The 18640-nt window shown below is 40.6% G+C and overlaps 1 protein-coding gene across 24 annotated transcripts in view; it reads left to right on the top strand.

The window, feature by feature from the left end:
• LOC110159519 (calcium/calmodulin-dependent protein kinase type II subunit gamma) overlaps positions 1 to 18640 on the top strand; it is a 207204-nt gene that overhangs the window by 133394 nt on the left and 55170 nt on the right. For all 24 annotated transcript variants that reach the window (XM_055150345.1, XM_055150335.1, XM_055150332.1 and 21 more), the window contains exons 8-9: positions 9889 to 9972; positions 12825 to 12919. In XM_055150345.1, coding sequence (XP_055006320.1) covers positions 9889 to 9972; positions 12825 to 12919 — 179 coding nt within the window. The remainder of the gene's footprint in view (positions 1 to 9888; positions 9973 to 12824; positions 12920 to 18640) is intronic.

Below are 18640 nucleotides of genomic sequence, written 5' to 3'. Positions count from 1 at the left end.
TGTTTTCACATTTTGGGCTAAACCAGGACTAAACCAGGACTAACCCAGGACTAACCCAGGACTAAACCAGGTCTAACCAGGTCTAAACCAGGTCTAAACCAGGTCTAAACCAGGTCTAAACCAGGTCTAAACCAGGATTAAACCAAGTCTAAACCAAGTCTAAACCAAGTCTAAACCAGGACTAAACCAGGACTAAACCAGGACTAAACCAGGACTAAACCAGGTCTAAACCAGGTCTAAACCAGGATTAAACCAAGTCTAAACCAGTCTAAACCAAGTCTAAACCAGGACTAAACCAGGACTAAACCAGGACTAAACCAGGTCTAAACCAGGTCTAAACCAGGTCTAAACCAGGTCTAACCAGGTCTAAACCAGGATTAAACCAGTCTAAACCAAGTCTAAACCAAGTCTAAACCAGGACTAAACCAGGACTAAACCAGGACTAAACCAGGACTAAACCTAAACCAGGAATAAACCAGGACTAAACCAGGACTAACCCAGGTCTAGCCCAGGTCTAAACCAGGACTAAACCAGGTCTAACCCAGGTCTAACCCAGGTCTAACCCAGGACTAAACCAGGTCTAAACTAGGTCTAAACCAGGTCTAAACCAGGACTAAACCAGGACTAAACCAGGACTAAACCAGGACTAAACCAGGACTAAATCAGGATTAAACCAGGACTAAACCAGGACTAAATCAGGTCTAAACCAGGACTAAACCAGGACTAAACCAGGTCTAAACCAGGTCTAAACCAGGTCTAAACCAGGTCTAAAACAGGACTAAACCAGGTCTAAAACAGGACTAAACCATGCTCTGAGGACCATGTCTCCTCCGCTTCTATCAGTAATATTTTTAATTTGGTTCAGTAAAGACTGGATTTTTTATTTTCTTTTATCAGACAAAACATCTTATGTGAAGATTTCCTCGTCTTTGCTTCTCTACAGCAAATCAAGTAATCCAAAGTATTCAGATTACGTTACTCACTTTCAGTAACTTTATGGATTATGTTACAATCTACATTTTGGTGTATGTAATCTGTAATCTGTAGGGGATTACATTTTAAAAGTCACCTTCCCAACACTGACTATAAGACAGACCGGATTATAAATCGTAATATCAATAATGTTGAATTCTCTCGTCTATTTTCATACATAAATTGCACTGGATTATAAGGAACATTAATCAAAACAAACGGACGACACTTGAGACTGATCCTTAGCCCAGGCTCCACGATCCATTTGCAGATCGTTGCGTAATTCGCCCAACGTTGCCTCCCTGTCTTGATGAATGTGAATTATGAATGTGAATGTGGGTGGATAATTTTAAGTTTGCTTTTATTTCCTACTGGGAGGACTCAAATATACATTGAGTTATAATGTGTTTAATGCAGCTTTGTGCACATTTGTTTACATTTTACAGAAACAAAACTTAAAATTACGTGGCAAACTTGCATAAACTATAAGCGCTGAAAAAAACGGCTCTCTCCTTGTGCGCTGATGCAGTTCAGCTTCTGTTGGACTAAAGAACACGACAATCCATCAAGCGGCGCGGCTTCATAATTACCAAAGTACTAAAACATTTTGACAGATTTTTGAGCACCGTGTACCACATAAAATCAGTTCAAGGTCAGTAAGCGAAACCAAAATTAATACATTCGGCGCACTGTCGATTTTTGAGAAAATTAAAGGATTTTAAGTGCGCCTTGTAGTCCGAAAAATACGGTACATGTATTTATAGTTAAAACTAGGTCTGGGAGTTGGTTCTGAAAGGTGCATTGTGTAACTTTTCTGGTGGAGGTTCAGTCAGATGCTTTTCTCTATGGAGATGTTATTGCTTTGTCTGGAATGTTTCACAGTGTGGCGTTAAACCTTTTTATCTTCATGGAGACCAAACCAGACCAAGTTACAGGTCAAATCTGTGGAGAGGCGACTCCGCTCACAGTCAGAATGCCTGTTTTTCTAAGTGTTTTTGAGCTATAAAACCACCTGTAATTGAATAAATGTAAGTTAGAGCTGTTTAATGTCACACTGTGGAACATTCCGGACAGAGAAATTACTATAGAAACAAGCAGATGACGGACCCTCCACCAGAAAAGTTACACCATGCACCTTAAAAGATCCTAAAGTACACAAAACAGAGGCGGTGCTACAATTAGGCAAAAGTAAGCGTCTGCTTAGGGCCCCCAAACCTGGAGGGGCCCCCAAACAATTTGCCCTCAGTGCCACTAATGATTTTCTCTCAATATGACATTAAATGAGAGTATTTTACTTTTAACAATAATCATAAGAAAAATAATAATAATCATATGTAATGGATGTAATTGTACTAGGAAAAAAATTAAAAATACTTTCAGTTCTGGATTTGTAGTAGACTACCTAACTAATAAGGCACGTTTCCAATCCAACATAATTCAAATAAATAGAGATGTGTGTGTCTCAAGAACAATGGGGAAAAGGAGACAATAAATATATAAAATAAATAAATAATTAAAAACATAAATAAATAAAAATATAATAAAATAAATACATAAATAAATAAAATAAAATAAATTAAATTTAAATTAATAAATAAAAAGTAACTAACTAACTGTGCATTATAGTGAGGGCCCCAAACTCAAGTTCGCCTAGAGCCCCCTAAATTTCTAATTCCACCACTGACACAAAATTGATTCTTGTGAGCTTCAACTCGTTATAATGTTGTTACCTCCTCAAAAACAGACCTGGAGTTGTGTTTTGTTTCATTCACACATGTTTAACACACAAACCTGCATATTTAGTTCTTCTTCTGAGTTCTTCTCTCAAACAGAAAACACTGTTCCACCTTGTGATGTCGGAAGTGCTTGACTTTGTTTTTAAACTCCATATAGCTTCACTAGAATTGGATCATTTTCTACCTAGAATTACCAATCTCTACTGAACTAAAGGTAAAAGGAAGCTGAAATCTTATCGGTTCATGACATCACAAGGTGGAATAGAGCATTTTGAGCTTTGGAGATATAGACAGACGAATAATAAAGGGTTACTCAAACATGTGTGAATTAAACAAAACAAAACACAGCTCCAGGTCTGTTTTTGATGAGGTAACAGCATTATAACATGGATTAAATCTCACTGGAGTCAATTTTGTGTAATATACGACCTTCAACTGTAATCATAATGTGTCACACTTGCACACATAAACATGCAATAAGTAATGAGTAATAATAATGACACCTTTGGATCAAACTTGTTTTAACAACTTGAAATAATAGCTCTTGTTGAATGATACGTCGCTTCCATGTTGAGTCCTGACTTGCCCATTTTGAAATCTTAAACATCTTTTATCAGTATGCTGGGCTGGGCTCGGCCTGTTCTCGGTTCAGACGGTTCTTGTGAGTTGAACAGAAAGTACAGAAAATATAAAAATGGGCTTAGCAGTGCCACGGTCAGGGAGAATTCCAATGTCTAACTTCTGTGCGTTAAAACAAGTAGTTCCGGCAACAGCCAAATCACTGTTTTATATCACTGCTCTGCTGCCATCGCCATGACATCACCATAGCGACGGGTAAACAAATGGTTCGGTTTGTTTATCCGTCCGTCTCCCACTCGGATGTGACGTCATGTCCACACGTCAAGCGTTTTATCATGTTTCACGTTGTCCGATTTGAAGAAAAATGTGGACCCCATCCGCAGAGCTGTTACTGATGTTGTTTATCTTCTGTTAGTGACCCTCGGGACGTTTAGCAACACCCGTTTAAAACAAGTCTGTGTTCAATATTGGCCTCACCACGACACCGCCTGCCAAACCCACAGGCAGTGATGCAGATGCAGTAAAGTATTGCAGTGACACAATGACTGGAATTATCATTTAAACCTCCAAACCGTCCAAACACAATGAAAACACAAACACAGTTCATACTTAAAAGTGACACTGGGCGCAGCCGTCTTGAGCCCCGTCCACACTAGTACGTATTCGAGTCGTTTTCGTTGCGGCTGCAGTGTTCGTCCACACTAATCCGATTGAAAACGGCTCCAGAGACGGAACGATCTGGTGCCGCCGGCTCCCACGAATTCATCTGAGTACAGATCTGATCCGGCACAGTGTGGACGCCTGAAAACACCGCGACACACAGACCTACATCAGCGTATCAAAGTAATTCACCGCCAAAACGCTGAGAGGCTAGAATATATTCATATACCGTATTTTCCGGACTATTAGGCGCTCTGGATTATAAGACGCACTGTTATTAAATGGTCTATTTTCAAACTTTTTTCACAAATAAACTGCATCAGACTTTAAAGGAAACACAACAGTGTGATGGAGTGGTTTTGTTTGTTTGTGGCGTTCACGGTGACTCTGGGCTTTGTCAGTTGTGGCGTGTAGGGAGTTGCTGTCTGGATCAACGGATTGTCGCGTGTTCGCAGTGACTCATGTTCAGTCGTGTCTAGAAGTGGCACGTCGCACTCGCTTTTTCGTTCGTTCCTCCGTTCCGTTCCTCGTGGCGTGGAGTGATGAGTGTGTCTGTGGGTGTTTTTCGCTGTGCGGTCGCTGTCTGCTCCGTGTGTTGCGTGCGCTGCGGGTGGTGCGGCTTTGTAGTTTACTGAATCGTACTGGGACCCGAGTGGATTCGTGTATAGAGCGCTTTTTTGATGCGGTTAGAAGCTTAAGAGCTCGTCTAATGACCCGGAAAATACGGTATACTGTCTATGTGTACGACCTGCAGACGTATAATCTCTGAAAAATTTAACATGAACCATCTCCAACGTAACAGAAACACAGAACAGACTCACCATCAGCAGAACACCCCTCTGTCACAGAAACAACACTCATATTCACTGAGTCGTGTCATTTAGTCCGACAGAAGCTGAACCGTGTCAACAACACAATAGCGAGCTGTTTTTTTTAGCTTAGTTTATGCAAATTAGCCATGTGGTTTTAAGTTTCATTTCTGTAAAACGTAAACAAATATGCTCAAAGCTGTGTGGATAGGGAAGGATTGCAGACACAGAAACGACGTGTGTGGACGCAGATCGTTTCCGTGGATTTGTTTCAGTGGATTTGTTTCGGAATCTTTGCTCAGTCTCCTCCAATCTCTCCCGAGTTCCGAGCTGCGACGTCTGAGGAAAAGGGGCTTCATTTAAAACGCAGAAATAACTATAACTGAAATATCTGAGACATTTACAGAGCAGGAACAGGCTTTTCACATTCACAGGTGGCACATTTCAGTTTGTAGCCGTGGTGTAAGCGCGTTATACAACTTGGAGCCGTGCGTTCTGTTGTCCAAACTTTTCTCTTTGTGGTTTTTGTTGAGTCATGCTAATATGAGTAAATATTTAAAGATAAGACAGTGAACAGGGAGCTGTGGGTGGATGTCAGTGACAACATGTTAAAAAGTACACAAATAAAATTAACATTTCACTGGAGGAAACGTTTGTGTTTAGAAAGGAGGATGACTTCACACTGAACTATTGTCGCCCCCTCTTTGAAACTGCTGCAGTGAGCCTCATCATTTTGGTTTGGAAATGTTCGTATTAACCCCGTCTACATGATTATAAGGTTTTTATTTTGATATTTTGACCTTAAATAAGTTCCAATTCCTGATATGGACCTGGCTCCAAATTTACTCCTACACAGTGGTGGAAGAAGTACTCATTTTTTTCATTTTTTTCAGATACTGGAGCAAAAAAAGTACTCAAATAAAAGTATGACATGAATGAAAAAGTATTCAGTTTAAGAATGTACTTAGAGAGTAAAAAGTGTAAGTATTTCATGCACATTTTGAGATCTAATAAAGCTTCAAACGCAGATTTGGGATGAATTTTGTTCAACAGAAACGAGGGAATTGAGTTTTTTCTAGTTGTTTTTATCTGTATATTTTTGTTTGCTCAGCCTACGAACGTGTTAAAAATAAACCCTCAGAGCCTTTTCAGCAGGTCTCAAATAAGAATGAAAATACTGTTACTTTTCAGTTCTGTTCAGAAATGTAGTATGTGTCCACTTTGCAGTATACTTAAAAGTGCATTGTGTAACTTTTCTAGTGGAGGGTCCATCAAATGCTTTTCTTCATGAACAGTATGGCATTAAACCTTTCTATCTTCATGGAGACCAAACCAGACCAAGTTACAGGTCAGATCTGTGGAGACGCGACCCCGCTCACAGTCAGAGTCTGTTTTTCTATGTATTTTTGAGCTATAAAACCACTATATGTAATTGAATAAATGTAAAGTAGAGCTGTTTAAAGTCACACTGTGGAACATTCCAGGCAGATCAATTACATCTCCATAGAAAAAAGCAAGTGACTGAACTGACCCCCAACCAAAAAGTTACTCAGTGCACCTTTCAGTAAAGTACAGATTAGGGATGGGCATGATTAGTCGATTAATCGATAATTGATCATTAAGAATTGCGTCGATTATGTTCATTTTTAATTGACAAACTGAATGTAGGTTGCTGTGTATGTATGAATGTAGGGTGACCAAATGTTCGTTTTCCACGTCCTGTCCTGGCTGTCCACGTTTTTTTTTTTTTTTTAATAAAGTGATGCAAATGTTCAGATTTTCATTACTTTTCATTGGGCCATTAAACTCAGCGTCTCTCGTTGCTCTCTGCACTCAGAAGGAGCGAGCAGACACAAAGAGTCGGTCAGTCTGCAACCTGCTGAAGTGCAAATGCATATTTAACGATGACTTGTACCAGAAATTCCACACTTTCCGTTCCGGTCTGGACAAGTGTGAGGCCATGTGCACAGTGTACAAAGCAGCACATATGTTTCGGTGTCCAGTGGTGGTGTCAGGGACCTCAAAACACCAAAAAACATTAAAAAGCTTTGTCTGGAGAGAGTCGCGCAATGTCAATGACGAGGCCCCACCTCCCACCCCCCGTACAGTGTCCTGATTTTGACAAACGCAAATATGGTCACACTAACCTGTATTCCACTGAGTCGTGTCTTTTAGTCCGACAGGAAGCTGAACCGCATCAGCGACACAAGAACTGTTGGTTTTTTTTTTGCTTCGTTTATGCAAATGAGCCATGCAGTTTTAAGTTTTGTTTCTGTGAGAGTTGCGCAAAACTGAATTAAACACATTATAATGTCAAACGGGCTCATGTGGCTCTAGATCAGTGGTGTCCAAACTTTTTTCATCAAGGGCCACATATCTAAACACAAACAAACCAGAGGGCCAATTGAGGGTCGTAGACTGGTGCTCAATACAGTGAATAATTGAAATATGTGCATGTTTAACATGTTAGAATGATTCATCAGTCCTTTATTCATGCTAAAATCCTTAAAACCACACACTACATATTAAATATTAACTCTATCAAGGTAGATTTTCAAAAAACTTGCAATAAAAAGTTCATTTTTAATTGATGCAAGGTAATTTGGGCCAATTCTCCTGTAAGCCTGAGGGCCAAGAAAAATTTGTCTGAGGGCCGCATTTGGCCCACGGGCCGTAGTTTGGACATGCCTGCTCTGGAGTAATTATGGTTTATATGTTGTAAAGTTGAATTTATTTAGGCAGATTAGTAGTAATAATAATGATGATCAGTTTAATATAAAAACATTAATGATTCATTGATAATCGATTGTTAATTCTCCCGATGATCGATTAATTTCATCGAATGCCCATCCTTACTACAGATACCTCCATTTTTACTCAAGTATAGACTACATTACTACTCTTTCTTTATGTCTGACTGCTTCTTCTATAACTGCCAGCCTCGGTGAGCTTCATTTGACTGGAGCCGCTTATAGTTGCCGTCACGCTCCTTTAGTCCACTTCTTTATACGGTCCGTGTCGGGGCGCTACATCAGCAGCGGAATGAGAATGAGAAAACGGCGCTGTAGCTCTCTCCTCTGCGCTGTCGTCATCCACTTTAACCCATAACTCCAGCCATTCACAAAACTGTCAACATTTCCTGCATTAAAAATTCAACGCGCGAGATTGGCCCATTCAACCTGGGAGTCTGAAGCCCCCGAGGCGGCGCTGAGACAAATGAGGAAATCTAAATCAAGTACAATTTATTTCTCGGGCGTTTTTATGTGGAAAAGCAGAGATCGACTTTTGTGTAAACTTTATAAACGCATTTAGACGTGTTCTTATGATGTTGCTTCAGTGTTTTGGTTCTAAATGTGGAAACTGTCTTGTTTATAAAATTTGGTGTTCAAATAAACTCTTGATTTAATTGGATAAATGACGAAAATAGTACGTTGGTGTTTTAAAGGACCCGTATTACGCAATTTTCTGAGCTGTTTTAATGTTTCCTCGTCACAAATAGACCTGGAGTTGTGTTTTGTTTCACTCATACACGTTTAATGCACAAACACTGCAAATTTACGCTCAGTTCCACCTTGTGATGTCATGCAGTAATACAGAAAGTGCTCCACTGTGGTTTTAAACTCCATACACCTTCACTAGAATCATTTGGATGATTTTAGACCTGGAATTAACAAAAATTAAAAGGTAGCTGTTTACTTGAAAACTACAGTGACATCACAAAGTGGAACAGAACATTTTGAGCTTTTGGCTAAAAACTCACAAGAATCCATTTCGTGTAATACAGGACAATCTGTGTATCAGTCGTTCATTAATCTTTCAATATAAAACCACTGACTGAACCAGGACTAAACCGTTTTCAGTCCTGGTCTGATCCCGGTCTGGTCCCGGTCTCGGTCCCGGTCTCAGTCCCGGTCTCAGTCCTGGTCACAGTCTCGGTCTGGTCCTGGTCTTGTCCTGGTCCCTTAGTCCCGGTCTCAGTTTCCCCCGGTCAGTCCCGGTGGTCCCGGTCGCAGTCCCGGTCTCAGTCCCGGTCGCAGTCCGGTCTCAGTCCGTTGGTCCCGGTCATCCCGGTTTGGTACCAGTCTCAGTCCTGGTCCTCAAATCCCATCCTGGTCCCGGTCTGGTCCTGGTTTGGTTCCGGTCTGGTCCTGATCCTGTTCCCAGTCTCAGTCCTGGTCTCAGTTCTGGTCTCAGTTCTGGTCTCAGTTCTGTTCTCAGTTCTGGTCTGGTCCTGGTCTCAGTCCCGGTCTCGGTCCTGGTCCCGGTCTCAGTCCTGGTTCTGGTCCTGGTCTGGTCCCAGACCTGTTTTAGTCCTGGTTTACTCCTGGTTCAGTCCGGCATCACAGTTTAAGTCACTGAAACGTGAAACAGTCGTTATTTGTTTCTTCCATTATTAATTTAAACATAAACTCGAAAACTGAAAAAAACGAATCTTTTTTTTTCATTTTGGTTTTGGAGACAAATAATGAAGAAAACTGTTGTTTTGCGTCACATCTAAAGTGAAAAAATACACATATACATATTTGAAGGTACTGCGTAACTTTTCTGCTGGAGGGCTCATTACCAGAATGTCCCACAGTGCGGCATTACACTTATATACATCTACGGAGACAGCAGGCGACACAACAGGGCCAAGTTACATGTCAGATCTGTGCGGAGGCGAGCCCACTCACAGTAAGAATGCAAGTTTTTAGGTAAACAAAAACCCAGGTTATTGAGTAAATGCAAGATGGATGCGTTTAATGCCGTACAGGGACATTCCAGGCAAAGCAACAACATCTCCATGGAGACGAGCAAGTGGCCGCCAGAAATGTTACACAGTGCACCTTTAAGAACACATTTTTTATGATGGATCACGTGCACAAATGTTTTCTAAACCGAACAATATTTGAAAATGTTTGAGGGCTGATAGACATGACCACTCAAATAACAAAGAAATTGGGGAAGTTTTGCAGATTAAACCTTCATAAATCCACAAAATCGTAAAATAATTATAAGGGAATGACAACAAAAACAACAAACGACACCGTATAATCTATGTACATTTGATCTGAGTTTGATGGACAGAGAAATGTGAGGTGGTTAAGAGTTGTTTGTCATTTTTAACAGTGAAATTCTTTTGTGTTTTTCAGGTTTCGCCGGTACACCTGGTTACCTTTCTCCAGAAGTTTTGCGGAAAGATCCTTATGGGAAACCTGTGGATATCTGGGCTTGTGGTAGGTTTAAGTTTCAAACATTACGCAAGACTTAACAATAGATGAATAGAATAGAAAACAATAAAATACAATAGAGTACAACAATAACAACAATTTTATTTAGAAATCATTTGACGGTTCTGTATTACACAAAATCTATTCTTATGAGCTTTTTGACATGTTATAATGTTGTTTCCTTCTCAAAAACAGACCTGGAGTTGTTTTGTTTCATTCACACATGTTTAAGTAATCTTTTATTATTAGTCTGTCTACGTCTCTAAAGCTCAAAATGCTCTGTTCCACCTTGTGATGTCATGAAGCGGTAGTTTTCAAGTTGAACAGCTACATTTTACTTTTTAATTCAGTACAGATCGGCATTTCCAGGTCTAAAATCATCCAAATGATTCTAGTGAAGGTGTATTTTGAAGGAGTTTAAAAACACAGTGGAGCACTTTACCGCATCACAAGGTGGAACTCAGTTTAAATACGCTGAGTTTGTGAGTTAAAAATGTGTGAATGAAACAAAACTCAACTCCAGGTCTGTTTGTGATGAGGACACAGAGGTGGGGACTTGGACTCGAGTCAGACTTGAGTCACTATTTTTAAGACTTGGGACTAGACTTAGACTTGAAGGTCAGTGACTTGGGACTTGATTCCAACTTGAGGCCTGTGACTTGAGAAGACCTGATGCTTCTCCTAAAAAAAATTTATGTTTTTAGAAAATACTTTTCTCTTTACAGTTGATAAATGTGATGCTGAATTTTAAAGGAACAAACTGGAACATGTCCGTCCCACTTCTCCGTTTGTTACTTTGGACAGTGTTGGGGAGTAACGGATTACATGTAACTGGGATTACGTAATCAGAGTACAATTTATGAGTAACTGTATTCAGTTACAATTACTGTGATTACAGTTACTTTGTTGAAATAAATGGATTACACAGCGGTATTTTCCTGTTTTCACATTTTGGGCTAAACCAGAACTAAACCAGGACTAAAACCAGGACTAAAACCAGGACTAAACCAGGACTAAAACCAGGACTAAAACAGGACTAAACCAGGACTAAACCCAGGACTAAACCCAGGCCTAAAACCAGGACTAAACCAGGACTAAACCAGGACTAAACCCAGGACTAAACCAGGACTAAACCAGGACTAAAACCAGGACTAAACCCAGGACTAAACCAGGACTAAACCAGGACTAAACCAGGACTACACCAGGACTACACCAGGACTAAACCAGGACTAAACCAGGTCTAAACCAGGACTACACCAGGTCTAAACCAGGACTACACCAGGACTAAACCAGGACTAAACCAGGTCTAAAAGCAGGACTAAACCTGGTCTAAACCAGGATTGAACCAGGTCTAAAAGCAGGACTAAACCTGGTCTAGACAATATGACACCTAACAGTAGGTGGACATAATTTAAGGCAGCAGTGATTTCATATATAAATTATTTCTCTATCAATAATATTTTTAAAATGCTTAAGTAAAGACAGGACTTTTTATTTTATTTTCACAGACAAAACAAATATCTCATGTTAAGATTTCCTGGTCTTTACTTCTCTACAGTAAACAGTTGTCTGTTCATGGAGACTTGGGCTCAACAGACAATTTGAAGAGAACAAACAAGAATTTTCAGGATGTAGTTGTTACATTCATGTTGTTTTCAAAAGCATAACAATATCAAGTAATCCAAAGTATTCAGATTACTTTACTCACTTTAAGTAATTTAATGGATTACGTTACAAACTACATTTTGGGGTATGTAATCTGTAATCTGTAGGGGAATACATTTTAAAAGTAACCTTCCCAACACTGACTTTGGATGTAACTGAAGTACTGTGACATAGTATCCTCGAAAGTACTACAGTAATATACAGAACAATGTAGTAAAACAGAGGGAACTACAGAAAACATGATCCTTCCATTTCAGTGCAAAACTACACGACAAACTGTTATTTAGCACTTTTAAATCTGAATTATTTCTGTTCTGACCGTAATGATTCACACTAAGATCTTGACATTTAAAAAGGAAAAATTTACATTTCTACAACTCATACTATATATAAATACTCAAATATATAAATATACCGTGACTTTTTAGGTACAATTGAGCTTAAAATTCATATAAATTCCAAAAATCTAAAGGCTTGAAATGACTTGAAGCTCAAAGCAGACGACTTGGACTTGACTTGGACTTATGGGCCAGTGACTCGAGACTCGACTTGGACTTGCCTGCATTTGACTTGTGACTTGACTCGGACTTGAGGTCAAAGACTTGAGACTTGCAAAACAACGACTTGGTCCCACCTCGGTGATTACACGACATTATAACAGAAATATAGATCAGAAAATAGCAAGGATGTAACAATAACCCAAATATTGTGATATTCTATCGTCAAAAGTCTAAAAAATAATATCGTGGTCTGTCACAATATATCGAATCACAAGTTCCTTTGCTTAAACGCATGGTTTTATAGTAGAAACGGCTTATAAACATCAAAAACTACATTTCCCATGATTCATTTCAGCACAGACAATATGAAGAAATACGTTTTTAATTGAATTCTTGGGATTATGATGGAAATAATTCACGCTAAAATCTTGTCAAGGTATTTTAAAAGCAAAAAAGTGTCCCGTCTACAAAATATCGCAATAAATATCATGAGATTTGGATATCGTTACATCCCGAGAAAATGGTGGAATACGGGCCCTTTAAACAAAACTATGTGCCCACCTTTTTACAAACCCGTCTTAAATTTGAGTTTTCTTAGCTTAGCTGTACCAGAAATGGCCGTATTGTAGTTTCAAATCAAATAAGCTCATGTTGGTTTGATTCCTAATACGTTTTCCTCTTTGCCCATATTAGGAGTTATTCTGTACATCCTGTTAGTGGGATACCCGCCGTTCTGGGACGAGGATCAGCACAAATTGTATCAACAGATCAAGGCCGGGGCCTACGATGTAAGTCTTTCTCTCTCTCTTTCTCTCCCCGTTCTCAATCCCTTTCTTTTCGCTGTCTATCTGTCCTCCTTCGACCCTCCTCTCTCTCTTTAATTCCTTTTCTTTTACTATCTCCATTTCTCTTTCTCCCTCTTTCAATTTCTTTCTCGTTATTTCCTCCTCTTTTTTCCCTGTCTGTCTTTCTTCGTCCCCCCTTTTCTCTGTCTTTTACTCTCTCTCTCTTCCCCTCTTTCAATCTTTCTCACTATTTGCTCCTTCTTTTCCCTGTCGGTCTGTCTTTCTTTGCCCCTCTTCTCCTTAATTCTTTCTTTTTACCATCTCTCTGTCTCTTTCTGTCCATCTCTGACTCTGTTACTCTCTCTCTCTCTCCCCTCTTTCAATCTCTTTCTCGTAATTTGCTCCTTTTTGCTCCCATCTCTCTCTCTCTCTTTCTCTTTCTTCTCTCTCTCTCTCATGCCGCTCTTTCAATCTCTTTCTCGTTGTTTGCTCCTTCTTTTCCTTGTCTATCTGTCTTTCTTTCTCCATCCTTCTCTCTCTCTCTCTTTCCTTCTTCGTCCAACCTCCTCTCTTCTTCCTCTTTCTCTCACCCCTTTCGTCTTTCTTTTCCCTTCTTCAGCTATCCCTCCCTCTCTCTCTCTACTCTTTTCCTCTACCACCTCTCTCCTCCTACTCTTTCTAACTCTCTCTAACCTTCTTCCTCCATCCCTCCTTCTCTCTTACTCTCTCCATCTATGCTCATTTCCTCTACCCCATCTCTCTCTCCTCCTACTTTCTCTCTTTCTCTTGCTCTCTTCCCTTTTTCCTCAGTCCCTCTCTTTCTCTCTTTTTCTCTGCTCTCTTCCCTTTTTCCTCAGTCCTCTCTTTCTCTTCTTTCTCTCATGCTCTCTTCCCTTTTTCCTCCACCCCCCCTCTCTCTTTCTCTCTGTGTCTCTCTCTCTCTACTCTTTTCTTCTCCCCCATCTCTCTCCTCCTAATCTCTTTCTCACACTCTCTTCCCTTCTTCCTCCAACCCCCCTCTCTCTCTCTGTCTCTCTACTCTTTTTCTCTACCCATCTCTCTCCTCCTACTCTCTCTTTCTCATGTTTCCTCCCTTTTTCTTCCTCTCTCTCTCTCTCTCTCTACTCTTTTCGTCTACCACCTCTCTCTTCCTCCTACCCTCTTTCTCATGCTCTCTTCTCTTTTTCCTCCATCTCTTTCTCTCTCTGTCACTCTCTCTCTCTGTCACCCTCTGTCTTTGTCTCTGTCTCTCTCTCTGTCACTCTCTCTCTCTGTCTCTCTCTCTCTCTGTCACTCTCTCTCTCTGTCACTCTCTCTCTCTCTGTCACTCTCTCTCTCTGTCACTCTCTCTCTCTGTCTCTATCGGTCACTCTCTGTCTTTGTCTCTCTCTCTCTCTCTCTGTCACTCTGTCTTTGTCTCTCTCTCTCTCTCTGTCACTCTGTCTTTGTCTCTCTCTCTATCTCTCTCTGTGTCACTCTCTCTCTCTCTTTGTCTTTCTCTCTCTCTGTCTCTACTCTTTTCTTCTCCCCCATCTCTCTCCTCCTACTCTGTCTCTTTGTCACGCTCTCTTCCCTTTTTCCTCCATCCCCCCTCTGTCTCTCTCTATCGGTCACTCTCTGTTCTCTGTCACTCTCTGTCTTTGTCTCTGTCTCTCTCTCTCTCTCGGTCACTCTCTGTTCATCTACCACCTCTCTCTTCCTCCTACCCTCTTTCTCATGCTCTCTTCCCTTTTTCCTCCATCTCTCTCTCTCTCTCTCTGTCACCCTCTGTCTTTGTCTCTGTCTCTCTCTTTGTCTCTCTCTCTCTCTCTCTCTCTCTCTCTGTCACTCTCTCTCTCTCTCTCTCTCTCTTTTTGTCTCTCTCTCTCTCTCGGTCTCTCTCTCTCTGTCACCCTCTGTCTTTGTCTCTGTCTCTCTCTATCGGTCTCTCTCTCTCTCTCTCTCTCTCTCTCTGTCACTCTCTCTCTCTCTTCTCTGTCTTTTCTCTCTCTCTCTCTCTCTCTCTCTGTCACTCTCTGTCTTTGTCTCTGTCTCTCGTCTTCTGTCTCTGTCTCTCTCTCTCTCCTTCTTTCTTTCTCTCTCTGTCTCTCTCTGTCTCTGTCTTCTCTCTCTCTGTCTCTATCGGTCACTCTCTGTTCTGTCACTCTCTGTCTTTGTCTCTTTCTCTCTCTCTCTCTCTCTCGGTCTCTCTCTCTCTGTCACACTCTGTCTTTGTCTCTGTCTCTCTCTATCGGTCCTCTCTCTCCTCTCTCTCTCTCTCTCTGTCTCTCTCTTGTTTTCTTTCTCTCTCTCTCTCTCTCTCTCTCTGTCTCTCTCTGTTTTGTCTCTCTCTCTCTCTCTCTCTCTCTCTCTCTCTCTGTCTCTCTCTCTGTCTCTCTCTCTCTCTCTCTCTCTCTCTTTGTTTTTCTCTCTCTCTCTCTCTCTCTGTTGGTCTCTCTCTGTCTCTCTCTCTCTCTCTCTCTCTCTCTCTCTCTCTTTCACTCTCTCTCTCTCTTTGTCTTTCTCTCTCTCTGTCTCTACTCTTTCCTTCTCCCCCATCTCTCTCCTCCTACTCTGTCTCTTTGTCACGCTCTCTTCCCTTTTTCCTCCACCCCCCCTCTGTCTCTCTCTCTCCTCCCCCCTTCCTTCCTCCCTTCCTTCCTCCCTTCTTCCTTCCCTCCTTCCCTCCCTCCCTCGCCTTCCCTCGCTCTTCAGTAGGTGTATGTTTGTGCGGGTGCAGTGCAGGGGTTTGCTAAGCACTTTTTGAATGTTTAATAGAGTCCAATTGGTCCAAAGCTATTGATCCTATCGGAGTCTCCCTGACGCATTGCAGAGGGCTGTGTCTGCGAGAGACACACAGACACGCCGAAGTGTCCGGGCCTGCCTCCGTCTCCCACAATCCACTCCGCTCTGTCCACAAAACACAACTCCTCTCCGCCGTTCGGGCTTCGTTCGTAATTAAAGACGCGCCGTGGAACTTTTCTGGCGGAGGGTCCGTCACCTGCGTCTTTTTTCCGCTGAGATGCGCAAACTCATCTCCGTAATCAACTCGGCTCCTCTCTAGTAAAGACGCACCGTGTAGCTTTTTGGCCGGGGGTCCCTCACCTGCTTGTTTCTATGGAGATGTCATTGCCTTGCCCGGAAAGTTCCACAGTGTGACATTAAAAACACCTTTACCGCCACATTTATTCAATTACAGGTGGTTTTATAGCTCAAAAATTCAGAGAAAAACAAGCATTTTGACTCTGAGCGGCAACGCCTCTCCGCATATCTGACCTGTAACTTGGTTTGGTTTGTTCTCCATGAAGATAAGAAGGTTTAACATCTCCATGGAGACCAACATCTCCACCAGAAAAGTTACACATTGCACTTAAAATACACAAAAAACAACATGACTCCTCTATTTGGGCTTGATTCACAATTAAAGATGCACTGTGTAACTTTTTGATTAGATGTCCATCACCTGTTTGTTTCTATTAATATATAATTGCTTGGAATGTTCCACAGTATGACATTAAAAACACCTTTGCCATACATTTATTTAATTACAAATGGTTTTATAGCTCAAAAATCCCTAGAAAAATATATATTCTGATGGTGAGCAGCATTGCCTCTCCATAGATCTGAGCTGTAACTTGGTCTGGTTTGGTCTCCATGAAGATAAGAAGGTTTAACATCTCCATGGAGACGAGCGTTTGAGAGACCCTCTGCCAGAAAAGTTATATAATGCACTTAAAATACACAAAAAAACAACATGACTTCTCTCTTTTGGGCTTAATTCACAATTAAAGATTCACCGTGTAACTTTTTGATTGGGTTTCCATCACATTTTTGTTTCTATGGAGATGTCATTGCTTGGAATGTTCCACAGTATGACATTAAAAACACCTTTACCACCACATTTATTCAATTACAAGTGGTTTTATAGCTCAAAAATCCTTAGAAAAACAAGAATTCTGACTGTGAGCGGCATTGCCTCTCCATAGATCTGAGCTGTAACTTGGTCTGGTTTGGTGTCCAAGAAGATAAGAAGGTTTAACATCTCCATGGAGACGAGCGTTTGAGAGACCCTCTGCCAGAAAAGTTATATAATGCACTTAAAATACACAAAAAAACAACATGACTCCTCTATTTGGGCTTCATTCATAAGTAATTAAAGATACACTGTGTAACTTTTTGGTTGGGTTTCTGTCACATTTTTGTTTCTATGGAGATGTCATTGCTTGTAATGTTCCACAGTATGACATTAAAAACAGCTCTACCTTACATTTATTCAATTACAAGTGGTTTTAAAGCTCAAAAAATACCAAGAAAAATGGGGATTTTGACTGTGAGTGGTGTTGCCTCTCCACAGATCTGACCTGTAACTTGGTCTGGTTTGGTCTCCATGAAGATAAGAAGGTTTAACATCTCCATGGAGACGAGCATTTGAGAGATCCTCTGCCAGAAAAGTTATATAATGCACTTAAAACACACAAAAAACAACATGACTCCTCTATTTTGGCTTCATTCATAAGTAAAGATGCACTGTGTAACTTTTTGGTTGGGGGTCTGTCACCTGCTTGTTTCTATGGGGATGTCACTGCTTGGAATGTTCCACAGTATGACATTAAAAACAGCTCTACCTTACATTTATTCAATTACAAGTGGTTTTAAAGCTCAAAAACCCCTACAAAAACAGACATTCTGACTGTGAGCGGGGTCGCCTCTCCACAGATCTGACCTGTAGCTTGGTCTGGTTTGGTGTCCATGAAGATAAGAAGGTTTAACATCTCCATGGAGACGAGCGTTTGAGAGATCCTCCGCCAGAAAAGTTATATAATGCACTTAAAATACACAAAATGCACCAAAGAACAACACTCCTCTTCTTTATTTTGGCTCATACTTTTTGTAACTTTTCTGGTGGAGATACAGCCTGGAATGTTCCACAGTATGGCATTAGACTTATTCATCTCCATAATCCACTCTGCCCCGTCCGCAAAACACAACACAGCTCCTCTCTATTTGGGCTCATTCATATTTAATGCCCTAAATTTGAAGACCTGAAATACCCATCTCCACAAATGGTTCCTCCTGTCCAAGTCCGATTACTGCGAACTCGGGTCTATAGTTTTGATCGATTTTCACGACAAAGTTGATTGGTATTTAAAGGTGCATGATGTAACTTTTTGAGCCTGTCATCCGCTTGTCTTGATGGAGATGTTATTGCTTTTGGCTCGAGATGCTCCGCAGTTCGGCCTTTAAAAGATCGAGCTTCATCGATAGACGAGTTCAGAATGATTTTTTATTCCATTTTCAAAGTTCAAATGAGCTTTATTGTCAATTTCTTCACATGTACGAGACATCGAAATGATGTTTCTCTCTATAGCACCAGACAGGACAACATTTACGTTCACAGAAACAACATATGACATAATCTACCACTACAGTCACCACAGATAAATAAATTATGCTAGTATAAATAGTAAATAGTGCAAAAGGCATAAAGTGCAAGGGACAAGAATGTATTTTTATTTTCTATTATTTTTGTATTATTTATTATATTGTTATTTTTATTTTTATATTGTTGCAATTTATTTATATTTTTATTTATTATTTTTTATATTGTACTGAGCAGTCTTACATTTCCACAAACCTTATTTGGCCTCCTTGTTTCCACGGTAATTCCTTTGCCCATTATATTCCAACATGACATACAACTTTCATATCTTCATGGAGAATGTTCCAAAATGTGGTTTTACTTTT

This window comes from Boleophthalmus pectinirostris, unplaced genomic scaffold (genome assembly GCF_026225935.1).
Source record: "Boleophthalmus pectinirostris isolate CB_2022bp ecotype Guang Dong unplaced genomic scaffold, ASM2622593v1 HiC_scaffold_14, whole genome shotgun sequence".
NCBI lineage: Eukaryota > Metazoa > Chordata > Actinopteri > Gobiiformes > Gobiidae > Boleophthalmus > Boleophthalmus pectinirostris.
Note: the sequence above shows the minus strand (reverse complement) of the source record. Positions and strands in the feature narration are given on the sequence as shown.